The 16,027-nt window shown below is 37.3% G+C and overlaps 1 protein-coding gene across 1 annotated transcript; it reads right to left on the bottom strand.

The window, feature by feature from the left end:
* Positions 1 to 9,964: 9,964 nt before the first annotated feature.
* On the bottom strand, positions 9,965 to 14,797 carry LOC111915004 (uncharacterized). The gene is made up of 10 exons (XM_042900714.2): positions 14,676 to 14,797; positions 13,068 to 13,203; positions 12,784 to 12,970; positions 12,519 to 12,589; positions 12,158 to 12,295; positions 11,982 to 12,073; positions 11,627 to 11,898; positions 11,072 to 11,157; positions 10,886 to 10,987; positions 9,965 to 10,622 (listed from the first exon to the last, which is right to left on the bottom strand). Exons 1-10 carry the CDS (start codon positions 14,795 to 14,797, stop codon positions 10,461 to 10,463), a joined length of 1,368 nt encoding a protein of 455 aa, XP_042756648.1. The 3' UTR covers positions 9,965 to 10,460.
* Between the last annotated feature and the right edge of the window lie 1,230 nt (positions 14,798 to 16,027).

Below are 16,027 nucleotides of genomic sequence, written 5' to 3'. Positions count from 1 at the left end.
CCCTCAAACCAAGGCTCTGATACCAAATTGTAACACCGTAAATTTCAAAACAATTTTTCGCATTTTATAAAGGCAAAATTCATTTAATATTCATAAAAACATCATTGTTTGTAATTTATTTCATAACATATAAAAACCCCAAGATCACGTAATATAAAATTCCCGCGTGTGTGCACTGATTAGGCCGACGCCTTCCCGCGATCCTCACTAGTACCTGAAACAAATAACACCAACATTGTAAGCATAAAGCTTAGTGAGTTCCCCAAAATACCACATAACACATATTAGCCACTCGAGGCTATAACTCTGTGGGTCCGTGCACCCATACTCTGTGAACCCTCAGGTTCTAACTCTGTAAACAAGCATAGCATAATCACATAGAAGAATGCAGTGCAACACATAACATACATAGCATACAAATACTCTATCATATAACTCTGGTTACCTACTCAAGGTAAAGTATAGTGAGAAGACTCACCTCGCGTGTCTCGATATCTCACAACTCTGGGAATCTCTCGTGCCCGATTCTCCGAGCTCTAATCCTCCTATAACATCATATGTCCCTAGTTAACACTTTATATCTCTAATGTTGACTATCCCTAAGAAGTCAACACAGGTCCACTCTGGTCAACGGTCAACTTTGACCGGACTCGGCGAGCGCTAGGGCGACTCGGCGAGTCTAAACGTTCTCACCAATTCTCTAAGATTCCCTTTCTACACGTCGAGTATCCCCCCTGACTCGACGAGTTCCTTCTGGAAGAATCGCGGGGCCACCCCGACTCAACTCGTCGAGTCTGAAGAACAACTCGGCGAGTCCCAGTTCGACTCAGACCACCTGTTAACCCTCTCTAACTCGCCCTGACTCACCGATCCAACCCATAACCCGGACAGGACCACTCTAAGGCAATCTTCAAGCTACTCGCCGAGTCTGTTCATCGGACTCGGCGAGTCCATGCCATGCAACCGCTCAAACTGCTCTCTAAGGTCAGATCTGCTCCGGCAGTTCATAGGTCTGGCCTTCCTAGACTGGTTCATCACGTAAAGTCCTCATTTCGGTGCTCATAATACACCCCATGACTCATAATTTACGTTTTGACCTAAGGCATAAGGATTCCAATCCAAAACCTCCATTGATTCCCGAAAAGCTCAGGCATGGGACATTCTGGACTTCCAAGGGTCCCAATATAGGGTTCCAATCGCTTGGGGGACTAAGGAAACACCCAATCTAGTCACAAAAGGGTTCAATAAACCCTAAATCCATATACACATTAACATAGAAGGGAACAACTCGAAAATATTACCTGAATAACGTTGCTCTGTGTCCCCAACCCTCAAAATATTGCTTCTCCTGTTGTTCCCTTAACCAAGCCTCCTCCTCCTTGCAAAATATCACTTCCAAGATCAATAATGGTCTTCTACCTTGCTCCAGATGCTCACAATCGAATTAGGGTTTCACTCAAAGGACTGGGGCGAACAATGACGGCCATAAGGCTCCTTATATATGTCCCAAACCTGGACGGTTAGGGTTTCGCTAAACAGCGCGGACCCGCCGAGTCCAGTCGCAAACCCGCGACCAGATCCGCGATCCTACTCGGCGAGTCTGAGCTCCAACTCGCCGAGTCCCCTCTTAAAACACCCAAAATCATAAAGATAACAATACCTAGAATTCCGGGCTGTTACAAGGTATAGGATCGATTACATATGCTATAATATTTAACCGTTCTGTCGATTCCAAATGCCTAGGCGTTAAGAGGGAAAAAGACAAGAATCGGATATGACTAAAGTAAATTAAACAACTGATTGGTCACTTGTGGGCAGTTGGAAGTATGATAATGGATGGACCATATTGACATTATTATGAATAGATAAGATTCTATTAAGAATGAGTTTTCATATGGCAAATATGGAAATGTTTCCATAATCTGAGTTGGATATTAAGAATCTATGAGTAGGTTATAAACTTTTATGTGAGAAGGATGTTCAAAGGAATGTACTTTGAATTTGAGACTTCACTTTCGTGGAATTGTCTTGTAACAATCTTTAATAGAATGATTTGTAATATCATTAGCAAAGTCTTTGTGACTTTGGTGCTATGACATTGCAAAAGGTTCATTGCATAAAAGGTTAGAATCGAACACCTTTTATAGTGGAAAGAATTTGGTATTCTTACACTTAGAATAAGGATTTGGAATTGTGAAATGAGTGTCATTGAAAATGTGTTCAATTGATCTATTTCACAAAGTAAGGACTGTAGGCAAACATAGTGTGCATTCTTGGAGCATGAGACAACTATTGTTATAATTCAAGTATTAAGTTGATTAACCAAAACATTATACAATGAATAATGTTTAATCAATATGGTGATTAAATAATAAGTGTTTTATTTATACTCAAAAGTTTTGAGACCATATTGGATTCGATTATTCTTGTGTTTCACTTCGCATGTTTTGACTTCCCGAATAACTAGGTTATTCAAAAATCCACACTCAATCATACTCTAGAAGTAGGTAATGAGGTAAGAATTTCATGAATCCGACTGTAGATTGTCTAAAGTGTTTAGACATAGCAAAAGTTTGATGCAGTGTTCATGAGTGCTCCTAAAATAAGATTTGAGCATTGGATTAAACCCACACTCATATGAATCACTTCATGGATTTTATCACGGGTGATTGTAAAACGATAATATCTTATATTCTTGAAACTGAGAGATATGAGTTGTTGTTTACCAGTCGGTTGCACACTGATAATACGTAAACACATAAGTATCTTGATGTTATAAAACTTATTGTTGTGCGTAATTTGATGAGTAAATAGTGCAAGCATATTATTCGACGTTTATCCGTTCCTTTTACCCAAAGTGGGATAAAAGCGATATATGTGGGCCCCTCGATGATTTAGTGATGATACCCTAAGCGTTTGACCAAGCCTGGACTAAGTTGATGTCTTCAACTGAAGTCTATTGTCAGTCATCTTAAATCGGAAATCGGGAAACAAAACATAGACATAGAGAATGATTATAATCCATGTCTCATGTCTATACGATATCTTGAGAATGGAGGAATATATGATCCCTTATCTAAAGGACGCGTTGCTGATAAGATTAGAGTTCGACAACGGCTTTTGAAAGCTACGATTGCTAATCAAATTCTGAAGTTGTACTTGCAATAACAGTTATTAGACTTATCCAAGTGGGAGACTATTGGATTAGGTGTACTTCTAAGCCCATAACTATTTTTTGTATGTACTTGATTTGATTATGATCATGGTCCTTTTGGGTTGCCTTCACTCATGCAACTTGATAGGGTGACAAGAGGAGAGAAAGTAGAATTTATTATATGAATAATAAATTAGTACTCTAAATGGTTTTATTAATATATTACAAGATTAATATATTATTTGGAAATCATATTATTTAATTAGTATTGATTAGAAATTAATTTAGAATTAATTTAGTGATCAAAAGAGACTGATTAAATAATTGGGGGACTGTTATGTAAATCATTGATAGTTGCATAAATGGGCTGATGGACTCCATAGAGTGGAGTGGACGAAATTCTATAGGGAAGCCCTATAGATTTCGTCCATGGGCTCTAAGGAAGGAATTCATGGGCTGCTTGTTGCCGAAGTTAGGTATTAGGGTTTTCACCTGAAAACCCTACCAACCACAGCTATATATAGGACCCCATACAAGGGGATTTTCGGCCTAAGAATTCAAGAAAGAAACCCTAGCCGAAATCCTTCTCTCCTAAGTCATTCTACTTGCATTGGGTGTTTGTGACTCTATTAGAGGTGCAACACTTGGGGCACTAGGCTTTCAGAAGTCAAGATCAAGAAGGATTAAACTTGTTATTGCTACATAACAAGAGAGGTAAAGATTCTAACCCTAATCATATGTGATTTTTCAAATATGTATGCTAGTTATTGGGTTATTGCTTTGGTATTCATAGTTATATGTTCAAGTTAGAAAAACCTAGATCAAATCAATTAGAGTTGCATGTACACCATAGGAAGGATGTTATTCTCAAAACCTAACATCATACCCATCATCACATTAGGTGTCGCACGAGCCTCCTCGACCGTCAACTGAAAAGCCTTGCACCTCACCACAGGTGCATCCGCCTTACCGTGGTGACTGTTAGTGATCCGAAGAGTCGTAGGAGCAGGTGCTGACACGGGCCCTGAAGCAGCCAAACTCGGACATTGAGCCTTCTTGTGGCTGCTCTGATTGCAATGAAAGCAAATCATATTAGATCCTAGGGGGTGGTGGTAGCAGAACAATCCCTGTCCGACCGCACTTGAAAAAGCTAGAACCACCCACCCTGCACGCCCTATCGTGCGTGTTGTCGCACTTGCCACAACGGCTCTGGCCCCGTTGGCCTCTCGATCTCGAATCCTGAACCGTGGGCCTCTTACTCGATCTCCCTGAAACCTGAGCTTGATCTGGCTTCCTTTTCATATCCATCTCTCTATCTCTCTCTCTCTCTCTATCTCTCTCTCTATCTCTCTCTGGCTCTCGCTATCATATCCTCCAGTGTCGTGCAACTCGACCAGTTCACAAACTGCTAGATATTGCTCCTCAACATCTCGTGGTACCTCGCCTTCTTCATCTCCTCGTCCTCCATATACTGCGGAACCAAAATCCCCCTCTCACGAAACATCGCGGTGATCTCATCCACCGTCTCAGTAGTCTGATGGAGATCTTGAAAATCTCGCGCCAACTGCTACACCTCATTCACTGGTGCAAACTCAGCCTTGAACCTGGTCACTTGTCTTTCGAAGACAGGAAGCAAGTCTGACCTTTTCCCCTATCAGGGCAACTGCTGGTGTGGAAGGCATTATCAACATCTGCTAACCATCGCCTGCTCTCTATTGGGTCCTTCTCCCTATAGTTGTCCAGAGCCCTACATGCCCGAAACTCCATGAAGGTCAATGAACGTTCCCCTATCAAGTCCACCATCTCATAACGAAAGGAGCTCAAAAGCTCAACGAAAATCTCCATAATGCCCTCCTTAACCATACCAAAGATCACAGGAGTCTGCTCAAGAATACTACGCATGATCTCAAACAAAATGAACTCTCGCGTCTCATCCAAATACCCATCTCCATAACCTGAGCCTAAGCCCTCACCAACACCAGAACTACCAACCGGTCTGCCTTGAAGAGTCACCATACTGAAAATAGACTATATAAACCATTAGAATACACATCAAAATATATTGAGGGATCACAACTCTACAAGCTTCCTGGTTTCATTGCGGCTCTCCTTGAATCGAGTACAGAACCTCTACTTCCAGTAGTACGGGCCCATACTACCTTCCACATCTATCCATACTTTCCTTAATGATTGCCCTGAATCTACCACGTCACTCTATATCCATACAATTAATCCTCATCTATATAAGGCTCCCAACACTAAATCTCTTCCTAGGTTTTCCTAGGGCAAACTCCATACCACACTTCAACATCAGTTACAAAAGGAACTCCTGCTAACTTCCTCTAACTAGCTCACGAATACAATCACATATCACCAAAACCAGATAATTCTATGAATGAGAGGTCTCACACTACAACGGTTGGACTCAAACAAGACCTGCGTAATAGAGTTAAAACCTAACCTTATGAAATTATCTAGTCTCTGTAATATGTAACTTAAAATATTCACTTACTAGTTAGTTGTGATAGTGAAAACCCCAAAAAATCACAAAACAAGCAACATTCGAGCATCAAATAATCAGAACCAAACGTAACCTAATCATGCCATCCTATCACTGAGAGATCACTACTAGCATGCAAGTCTACAAGCTCATATAATAAGCATATAAAGGCATCTCTTATAGCATTCTATCATACAATTATTGAGCATATCCTTATCCCTAACTAGCATGCGATTCACAAATTCACAAATCAAATCATAACGAATAACATGTATGGTTATTTGGTGAAAACTTACTTGAGCTCAGTCGATTGCATGCACCACATCCTTTCTTGTATTAGAAAACCTTTTAAAAAAACATTTCCTTTTTGAAATTTTTTACCAAATCCTCAGTTTGAGTTCAGACGCACCCAAGAATATGTCTGAATCCCTTAAAACAAGACTCTGATACCAACTTGTAACGTCCCAAAATAAGACCCAAAAATTTCATTTTTATTTTAGTAAAATGGTAATCTAAAACATTGTTATACAACCAAGATAAACCAAAATATATCACTACATCACAAAATATCAGAGTAAATAACAAATGCAGAATCAAGTGGTGTGTGCTCTGCAATCATCCCGAGCTCTTCCCCTTTGATCCAGAAGTACCTGAAACATAAACTTAAAATCGTAAGCACAAAGCTTAGTGAGTTCCCCAAAATACCCCATACCATACATAATAAACACATACTGGGCCCCCGCCCTTCATCCGGTCCCACCAGGCCTCGAGTCCCACTCGGCCTCGGGCCCCGCTCGGTTTACAGATCTGTTAATCACCAAGCCCTCCCTAACATCGGACCCCACCCGATACACATATAAGCATATAAACACATAATCATACTAATACATGCAATAATCACAAAGATAACAGAACACAATACAGTCATCGGGCCTCGCCCAACATTGAACCTCGCTTAACATCCATACCAATGCATACACATGCAAGAGTCACACAGACATCTAGAAGCCTAACATAATAAGCCATGGGCTGACATTGGTGCCTTCGACCCACTAAACATAGTGAGGAAACTCACCTAAGAGTGCTAAATCTCATAGATAAATCTTTGGCTGCTGGTCCGCTAAAATCCACACGCTAACAACATAAAATAACATCCAATTAATAATTAGATCCCGACTCACACTAAGAGTCCAAACTAGGGTAAAAGACCTTTTTATCCTTTACCTAACTTGGCCTAAGGCCATGGCCCATGCCAACTATCCAAAAGGCCCAAATTCCAAGATGATCACCCAATGCCCAAATATGGCCCAATCTTCCAAACTAGGCCCAAATCACTTTGTGGGCCTTAAACCAAAAGAGTCCAATAAAATAGCATCAGCCCAAAAATATAATTCTAATGGCCCAATAAAGCCCTAGACTCCTAAGGTCCAACATGGGCCCAATACCAAAAAGTCTAAATCCGAAGCCCACCTGCTGAGTACAAGGGGCGTACTCAGCTCGTACGCTTAGCGTACTTGCTCTAGGTTTAGTACGTACAACGTACCAACTTGTACACCCAACGTACTCCCCAGTTGGCCAACCCACATCAATATGCACTTAATCCATTCACCCCTACTCTAAACTCTCATATCTTGTCCCAAAAGATGATTTATCACGTAAAGTTGACAAGTTTACATGCATGCATGGCTTAGTGGGGCTTTAGAGCTCAAAAGAGCTTAGAAAAGGGTCTTAATACAAGCATGAATCCATAAGCACCATAAAGTTTGCATTTTTATGCATAAGGGACCCATAAAATATCCAGATCTAAAGGATCAATCTTCTGAAACGACCGTAACTCACAAGGACCAACCAAAAGGGACCAAAATATCCATAAACAAGCGCAAAAGTAGATCTATACAAAGAGTTGACAAGTTATGGTCTTTATACCTCAAAAGTCACGAAATGATGAAGCTAAATCTGGATCTCTAAGCTCTTCTCCAAAGAATGAGTCTTTAATCTTCTTCTACCACTTCAAGATACACAAAAACACACCAAAATGCTTCACAAGAGCTCAAGAACACCAAAACAAAGGCTAAGGGCGAGGTTAAGGTTTTCAAGATATGGAGGCTGGATAAACATGACCAAATGAGGCTATCACAAGGTTTTTATACGGTGCAAGCGCTAATAATTAAGGTTTCATAAATTCTCACGTATGTCATGCATACTCCACGTACACCCAACGTACGTGGATGAGCTCTACGATCATAATCTGGTTAGTATGCTAAGCATACCACCCAATACGCCTCGCGTACTAGCTTAAGGACCAATTTTGCAAACTTATTAAAATAGAGAGGTTAAATATAGAACTTACCAAATTCAAGTGCTACATTATTATTCGTCAATACTTTATGGTTTAATTAGAAATTAAAAGTGAGAGACTTATTTTGTAATAAGTCAAAGGTTTAACTTATGAGGATAAATTTATTAACATAATTAAAGGTTTATGCACGGATAAGAGGAGTTTAGTTGTTTAAGAAAAATAACTCTAATCTCGTCTTCTTTTTCTTCATCCCTTCGTTATCTTGTTATGGAATATAAACACAAGCGGGTTTACGACTTTATTGATTGCTAGTTTGGATTGTTGTTTTGGGGTGTGGCTAAAATAAATGGATTCTACATGGGATCCTCATGTGTTTTATTCTTGATCATTGAAAAAAGTAAACACACAAACCTTCTTGTAGTTTAGTTTTTTGTTACTTGAATTCCATGAATGTGGATCTATTAGATGCATCATGGTGGTTGTTTGTATTGATTTCGTTCCTCTTTGATTATTGTTATGAAAGTCGTCATGATCCAATAAGCCATATAGGTTAATCCCAAATTGTTTATCCTGAAACCAAAGAGTTTACTTTTAAAGAAATTTATCTTTAAGCTAGAGGCGAGGGGAAAACATCTAATCATCCTTTTATGACTAATTACATTGGCAACCGACCATGTACCGATAAACTAACCATCATCATTCATAAGATGTGATCAGAACAAGTCCATTATGTGGTAATCTAATGTTGATAAAATGTGTTTTTCTTAGATCGCTTTCATAACCACATGAAGACCTTCCATGGTAGTACCATAATAATGAAATGAAAAAGGCGACGTGTCTCCTTGCTTCACGCCCTTTGAAATGGAAAACTCTTTAGTTAGGGAGCCATTAACGAAGATCGATGCCCTACCGGATTTAAGAATATCTCCTATCTATTTTTCCATTTACCACCAAAATTCATTTGAAATAGGACATAGTCACAAAAATCCTACAATAATGAAGCATAAGGTTTAATGAGCTCTGCTTTTAACATCGTTCTTTTCTTTGATTTTTTAGTTCATGAGCAAATTTCATTTATATCAAACAGTTCATCTAGAATACTGAGCCCTTCTACATATGGCGATTAGTCACAACTCACAACAAAAGAGATCACTTTTTTAAGGCGAAGTGGAAGGAGTTTAGAAAGTAGAAGAAACCAATCAAACTTATGGGACAAAAATCTAAGAGGGCCAAGGGATCCCAATTTTAGGTATAAGTTAAATGAAAGAAGCATTACACCCATGTGAAATATTTATTTCCTGTTATTCAAAAAAAGTTTAAAACTTCCACAAACTTGAGTTGCACTAACACCCCGTTCTCGAGTTCAATTTAAGGAGAGAAAAGAAAGGAAATGAGTGGAAAGTGAGAGGAAAGTAAAAGAAATTGGTGTTCCCGAGTTTCATTAAAGGAAGGAAGCGGAAGGAAATGGAGGGATGACTTTCCCTCCTAACTTTCCTTCCGATTTGGAAGGATTTGGAGAGAAAGAACAAAATGTTTAACATTCCTTCAATTTCTCTCCAACTCGGGAACACAAAAGACAAATTTATTTTCCTTTCTTTTCTCTTCTTTTCTCTCATTACTTTCTTTTTTCTTCTCTTATTTTCTTTGCTACAACTCGGGAACGGGGCGTAAGAGGGTGTTTGACAAAGCTTAAAACAAAAACTTTTAAGTGATTACCGGTTCCACACCGGTATAAGTCATCTTTGTAAAAACAACTTATAGCGGCGTGGAACCGGAGATAAGCCATTTTTTATAAGTCACTAACCTATAACTTATCAACTTATAACGTTTTGATACCGTATAAGCTAATCCAAACATTTTTTTAAAAACTTCGTTTTGATACCGCTATAAGCTAATTAACTAATAAGTTAAAAAAACACTTATCATTTCAATTGGAATGAATTCGACTTCAAGAAACATGCAATTGGTTTCACTTTTTTTTTTTTGAAACAGTGCTAAAGAGCTTCGACCTAAATTCACTATCATCTTTGAATTTTAACAAAGATTCACTTTCAGTCTCCCACTCACCATTAATGGATAGCCCATTAATTACAGTTCCTTTCTTTGTTGCCGTTTATTTGGTTAAATTTTATGATTCCATGAAAGAATAATGAGTTTTCCTCGGGATGTGACCTCACATTCTCGTCATTTTAATCTTGCCTTTTGCCTTAAATCCGACTTCCGGGGATGTTCAAACTCCCAGGAAATCTATTTTTGAGCGTTAATTTCTTAGATATCTGCAGACAATATTTATCAGGACAATAGTTGATTTAAAAAAACAAACAAACTCTTTAATTAATGAAAAGAAAAACAGGAGCTAAACCAGTCAGAAAGTAAACATACTGGCATTGTTTACATTAGCACACACTTAGAAGCTTCAAAATCCAGTTGTTGGACATGGTGTTCTGTTTTACAACAGTTTCATTTTTACACCACAAATAGTTATAAAAAAAACAAAAAAAAGGTAGTCAAGTAGCTAAGTGGTTGGGACAACTATCAAACATGGTGTGCCACATAAAGGCTCTGGAAAGCACCATCTCCAGCTCTTGGTGATTCCAATTGTGGGTTGGCAAATGTTGAAGGAACATCACCATCTCCTGGAAATCAAGCTTTAAAAGCTTATCCGACCACTGCATTATACAAAAAAAAAAAACATTCAAACCATTTTATTTGCAAACAAGGTTGAAAACCTAATCAATTTATTGCAAAAGGGTGGTTATTTTCATCAGGCCTATAGGTGGGCCATCGCCAACAAGGAAAGCCCAATCTATATTGGAATTAAAGCCCAAACTTGAATCTTTGACTTGCACTTGATAGGGTAAGGGTAAGGGTAGGGGTAGGGGTAGAAAAGTAATTTGAATACACACCCACCCCCATGAACATCTCATCTTACCGTTAAAAGAAAACTGGCAAATATATACACAATGAAATCCGGTAAAGCATCGCCTTCAGCAAGATACGTGTCCCATAAACGTGTAACAAGATGGAAGGGAATCTATAATAAATAAAAATATAATTTAGAGGGTGGGGTTTTGCATATAAAACAAAATTTTAATATCAAAGCAGACTGCAGACAGACCTCTCGTATTAGAAGACAGTTGAACCACCGGAAAGCAAACTGAAGAAACTCAAGCCCTTGCTTATCTATATGTCTTGCAACCGGTTCTAAAATTGTGAACTCATAATTAATAATTCATATACATTTTTATATTTGTAAATAACTCATCTAGAACTATGATAAAATAGGCATAGAAAGGGACAATGTCAATAATCAAGTTTCACATTTGTTCCACCTCAAACTTTTTTCCAAGAGGTTTAACCACTCAACATTTAGTTATGTTCCTTTGTTGTGAAATTCTGAATTTCTTTTAGAATTTTTTACTTTTTGTTAACAAACACTAATGCTGACATATGATGTGGCTGGTCTATAGAATTAATTTTTCAATTTTTTTTTTTCCAATGGTGTTACATTAAATGGTCAATGTCACTAAGGAGACTTTCACAATTGTTCAATTGTTGTGAAATTTTTGTTACTGTGGTTATATATATATGAGAGAGAGAGAGAGAGAGAGAGAGAGAGAGAGAGAGAGAGAGAGAGAGAGAGAGAGAGAGAGAGAGAGAGAGAGGGCAATACCGTCAATTCGCCTGACAAGTTCCTTGAGCTTAAAGACTAGCCTTTGGATCCCAGGCTGAGCGAATGTATAATGGTCTTGCATACCATCAAGCAACTTGGATAAACACCAATAACAATCGGCTTCAACATTAGAGATCTTTTCAGGATCTAAATCAGCAATTGACCAGCTTTCAACACTCCCTTCCAAGTGTTCTGACAAGAAAACAACTAAAAAAGGTGTCGCAAGGTCGTTTATTCCCTGCACATATCCACTTGCTGGATGCCTGATCGCCCTGTAACCATTTTTTTTTTCAAATTTCAAACACCGATCTCACAAATTTATTTCTTTCAACAAGGTCAAATAAGTAAATCTAACCATGTGTACAGTATACACTCCAAAGATTTCTGCACTTCTGCTTGTTGGAAGAATGTGACGTCAGGCATAGTTCTAGGACAATCAACAGCAATCTGATATATATATACTAATCTCTTCATCAGATTGGTCACAAAATGCAATAATATTTTTACTCTTTAGTGAGTGTGTGTGTGTACCTGGCGCAACATACTAATCTCTTCATCTGTACGTTCTTCATCTGAAACGTCATAATACTGAGCAACACAGTCAAAATATTCGATGCGCTTTCTTCTTAGGACTCCCTCCCTTCGATCTGAATTAGGGGGTGCATATCCCTGTTGTCATTTTATATTTTAAACTTAACGCGACCAACAAAAGAGCATTAACTTATAAACAACATAAGTTAACTATCTATTCTATTGTATGTAACACAATACAAAATATTAACTACCATCACCATGCCATTGTCAACAAAGATAGAGAGACTAATGCCCCTTTGTTACTTACAAATTACAATTTACAAAAGACAAGACAAAAAAAAAAAAAAATCATGATTACCAAGAGAAGCCTCCATACATTAGGGCGAAGATAAGATGGCACTCCACTCCAAGCTAACTCACGCAACTTGTCTACAAAAAATGTTCCAAAATAAAATCCAATCGACTGAAAAACTTACAATATAAATGAGTAGAGGTAATAGTTTCATCGATTTGTTATTATAGCCAATACAAAGAATTTTCACCTCTAGAAAGAAGTGAAAGGAGGAAACAAACAAATAAAAGTATATTGCTATTTATTGCATTAAAGATTGAAGGGAACTTACCTAAAATGACAGTTGTTCCCCCTAAAACTTTGGTGAATTTCATTATCCTCGCAGTATCTGTAGCTCGGGCACCCATCACAAATCTTGGAGCCTCCTTTGCCTTATCCTCAGAATTTGATATTGACAATGATGAGTTTGACTTGTTATCAGCTGTACTTGTATTTGGTTTATTTCTAAGAATGTGATCCTACAAAAAAGTTGAGGAGTGCAATTAATGAAGAGGTATTTCATGGCAGATGAAGATGAAATGGGTTGGATGGTACGTCGTTATCATCCATGTATACGTGTTTGCTTGGTGGGCTATTGATTTCCGAGGGGCTCCTGCTACTGCTACCACCAGGAGAAGCCAAGATAGTACCATCCGCCGGATCTGATCTTGTTATCAACACTTTACCAGGAAAGCTGCGACCCTTTAGTAGCCTATATATTATATTACATAGATACATATGTATATACAACAAATCACTAAATCAGATAACGTGGTATCAAATATGAAGGGTTGTTAACTGAAGTGAAAAAATAGCAACGTACTTCCATTGGTTTGTTTACTATTGTATCCTACTCTCATTTCGTCCTATTACAACATTGTATTTTGAAATATCTACCATCCAAATACAAAACAATGTTCATTGCTATAGTGTGGTAATTATGGTTTATGAAGAAAACAATTGAAAGTACAATGCATTATGGAAGGGTGTACTGGTATTCCTTGTCCCACATCGCCCACAAGAAGGGGAGATGTCGGGTTTATATGTCTAACTCTAAGTGTCCCCTCCTCCTTCAAGCTGCCTTTTACGAGTGAGTTCTACACTTATGTTCATATCACATGGTTAGATTTTTCCAAAGTACAATGTCTTATTTAAGAAAAAAAAATTACAATGTTGGAATATCAAGAAATGAAAAGTAGGATGGTGTAGCACACAAATAAATGAAAGTACGTTGCTTTTTCTTGCATTTGGACCAATTATAAATTAATGAAAGTTCTTCCTAAAGCAAGTTAGCATGTTTGTAATTTTTGTCATATTGACATCGGTCTCAGTGCTAATTTAATTGAATGCACACCAAACACTATACATCATGTCATGTCCTACAAAACATAGGGGGATTAATGAACTCAAATTACGTCACTAACCAAAAATAGTATTCATTAATCTCCATAAGAAGTACCATTTTTACAAACACCCGTATGCCATTATTTATGATGATGATGATGATGCAAAGATCAATAGACTAAACTTCTAGTAATCATTCATGGGGTTTGACTTCTCCCTAATCCTTGATATTCAAGTGTATGGTTTCAGATGGCATACCCTCCACCATATATATCACCCCATCGTTATCTTTATGGAAAAATAAATAGAGATAACCCCCCGATTATGCATATCCGACCTATAATTACAAGGTTCAAATTTAAAATTAAAGGATTAATGGTCTTGTCTTTTGTATATCCTTAATATTTAGTTATACATTAATGTTTTTCGCTTTAGCAAGCACCCATAACAAACTATTTATAAAAATCAAATTACAAGCGTTGGAACAATATCCAATTAATTGTTTACCCACCAATGTATATATAATCACAAGGAAACAGAAGGTGGGTTATGTTTTTATTTGCGAAAGCAAAAGCAAACTAAAGAACATAATACAAAAGTTTGCCACATTGTATGAGCTAGACATAAACAACCTCGAGTAACACATCAACATCGACGTTTAAACCTGCAAATCCAAAATTACTGATTTCTCACCGATCATAAATCAATAGTTAATCAATTCGATTAAATACAAGACAAACCCATGTGTGTATCCTATACGATCAGCTAAAAAGAAATTTAAATGAGGAAATTTACAAATTTCAAATCTAGGTATATGATTAGATACATAAAATAACATACCCTTGAACATTTCTCAGAGTTTGATTAAATCTTGAATCAAGGGTTGTGGTATGAGAATTATTTGGAGACGTCTCTTGCTTCAAATTTTCTTCTTCTTTGTTGTAACTGTTGTCGCTCTTCATCGTTAGTTGGCTACAACCATGGTGGTTGTTCGTCTATTACTCGTCACCTTTGAGACCCAAAGGTACAAAAATTCAATTTCATCATGGTCTCAATAAATTTATAGTTTTCTACCCTCATGTTTGTAATTTGTGTTATAAACTCTACACCCTATGTACATTGTTTGGCTACTTTATCTTAAAAAAATAACAATTTTATTTCTACGACTATACATCTTTATCCTATATAACTTAAGAATACTCTTATTCAGTTGTCGAAAGCTCTGTAATTTAATGCCACATGGCATGTATAATTCATTGCTATTTGCGAAAAAAATAGTTTGTGGTAAGGGTGTTTCCTGATGTATCGTTCGATTGGAAACAGTTTTTCATTAGGCTGGGTATACGTTTTTTGTTTGTCCGTTTATTGGTAGTATTTGATTTTCTGGTTCCATTATAATTGATTTTTCTTGGGTGTATAAATGAGGTATATTGGACAATCTTCTCAACAAATGATATGTTTATACTCAGTTACCTAAATAATGTATTGGACTATTGGTTGTTAAGTTTTTTTTATTTGTTATTTTGTTTATCATTAGTCGTTGATTTATTCGTTTTTGTTTGTATGAAACAAAAAGCAAACTAAAGAACATAATACAAAAGTTTGCCACATTATATGAGCACGACATAAACAACCTCGAGTAACAAATGAGCATCGACGTTTAAACTTGCAGATCCAAATTATCGGTTTCTCACCTATCACAAATCAATAGTTAATCAACTCAATCAAATACAAGAAAAACCCATGTGGGTATCCTATAAGATTAGCTAAAAAACAATTTAAACGAGGAAATTTACGAATTTCAAATCTAGGTATACGATCTGATACATAAAAGAACATACCCTTGAACATTTCTCAAAGTTTGATTAAATTTTGAAGCAAAGGTTATGGTATGAGAATTAGTTGGAGATGTCTCTTCTTCTTCTTCTTTGTTGTGACTGTTGTTGCTCTTCATCGTTCGTTGGCTACAACCATGGTGATTGTTCGTCTCTTACTCAGGCTTTTTAAGACCCAAAGGTACAAAAATTCAAGTTCATCATGGTCTCAAAATATTTACAATTTCTACCCTTATGTTTGTAATTTGTGTTATAAACTCTCTTAGCACTCCCACCCCAACCCTTCTTATGTACATCGATTGGCTATTATATCTTAAATAAATCACAAATTTTATTTCATCCCTCCCAATCATAACT

Source organism: Lactuca sativa, chromosome 3, assembly GCF_002870075.4.
Source record: "Lactuca sativa cultivar Salinas chromosome 3, Lsat_Salinas_v11, whole genome shotgun sequence".
Lineage (NCBI taxonomy): Eukaryota > Viridiplantae > Streptophyta > Magnoliopsida > Asterales > Asteraceae > Lactuca > Lactuca sativa.
This window is presented reverse-complemented; position numbering and strand designations above follow the sequence as displayed.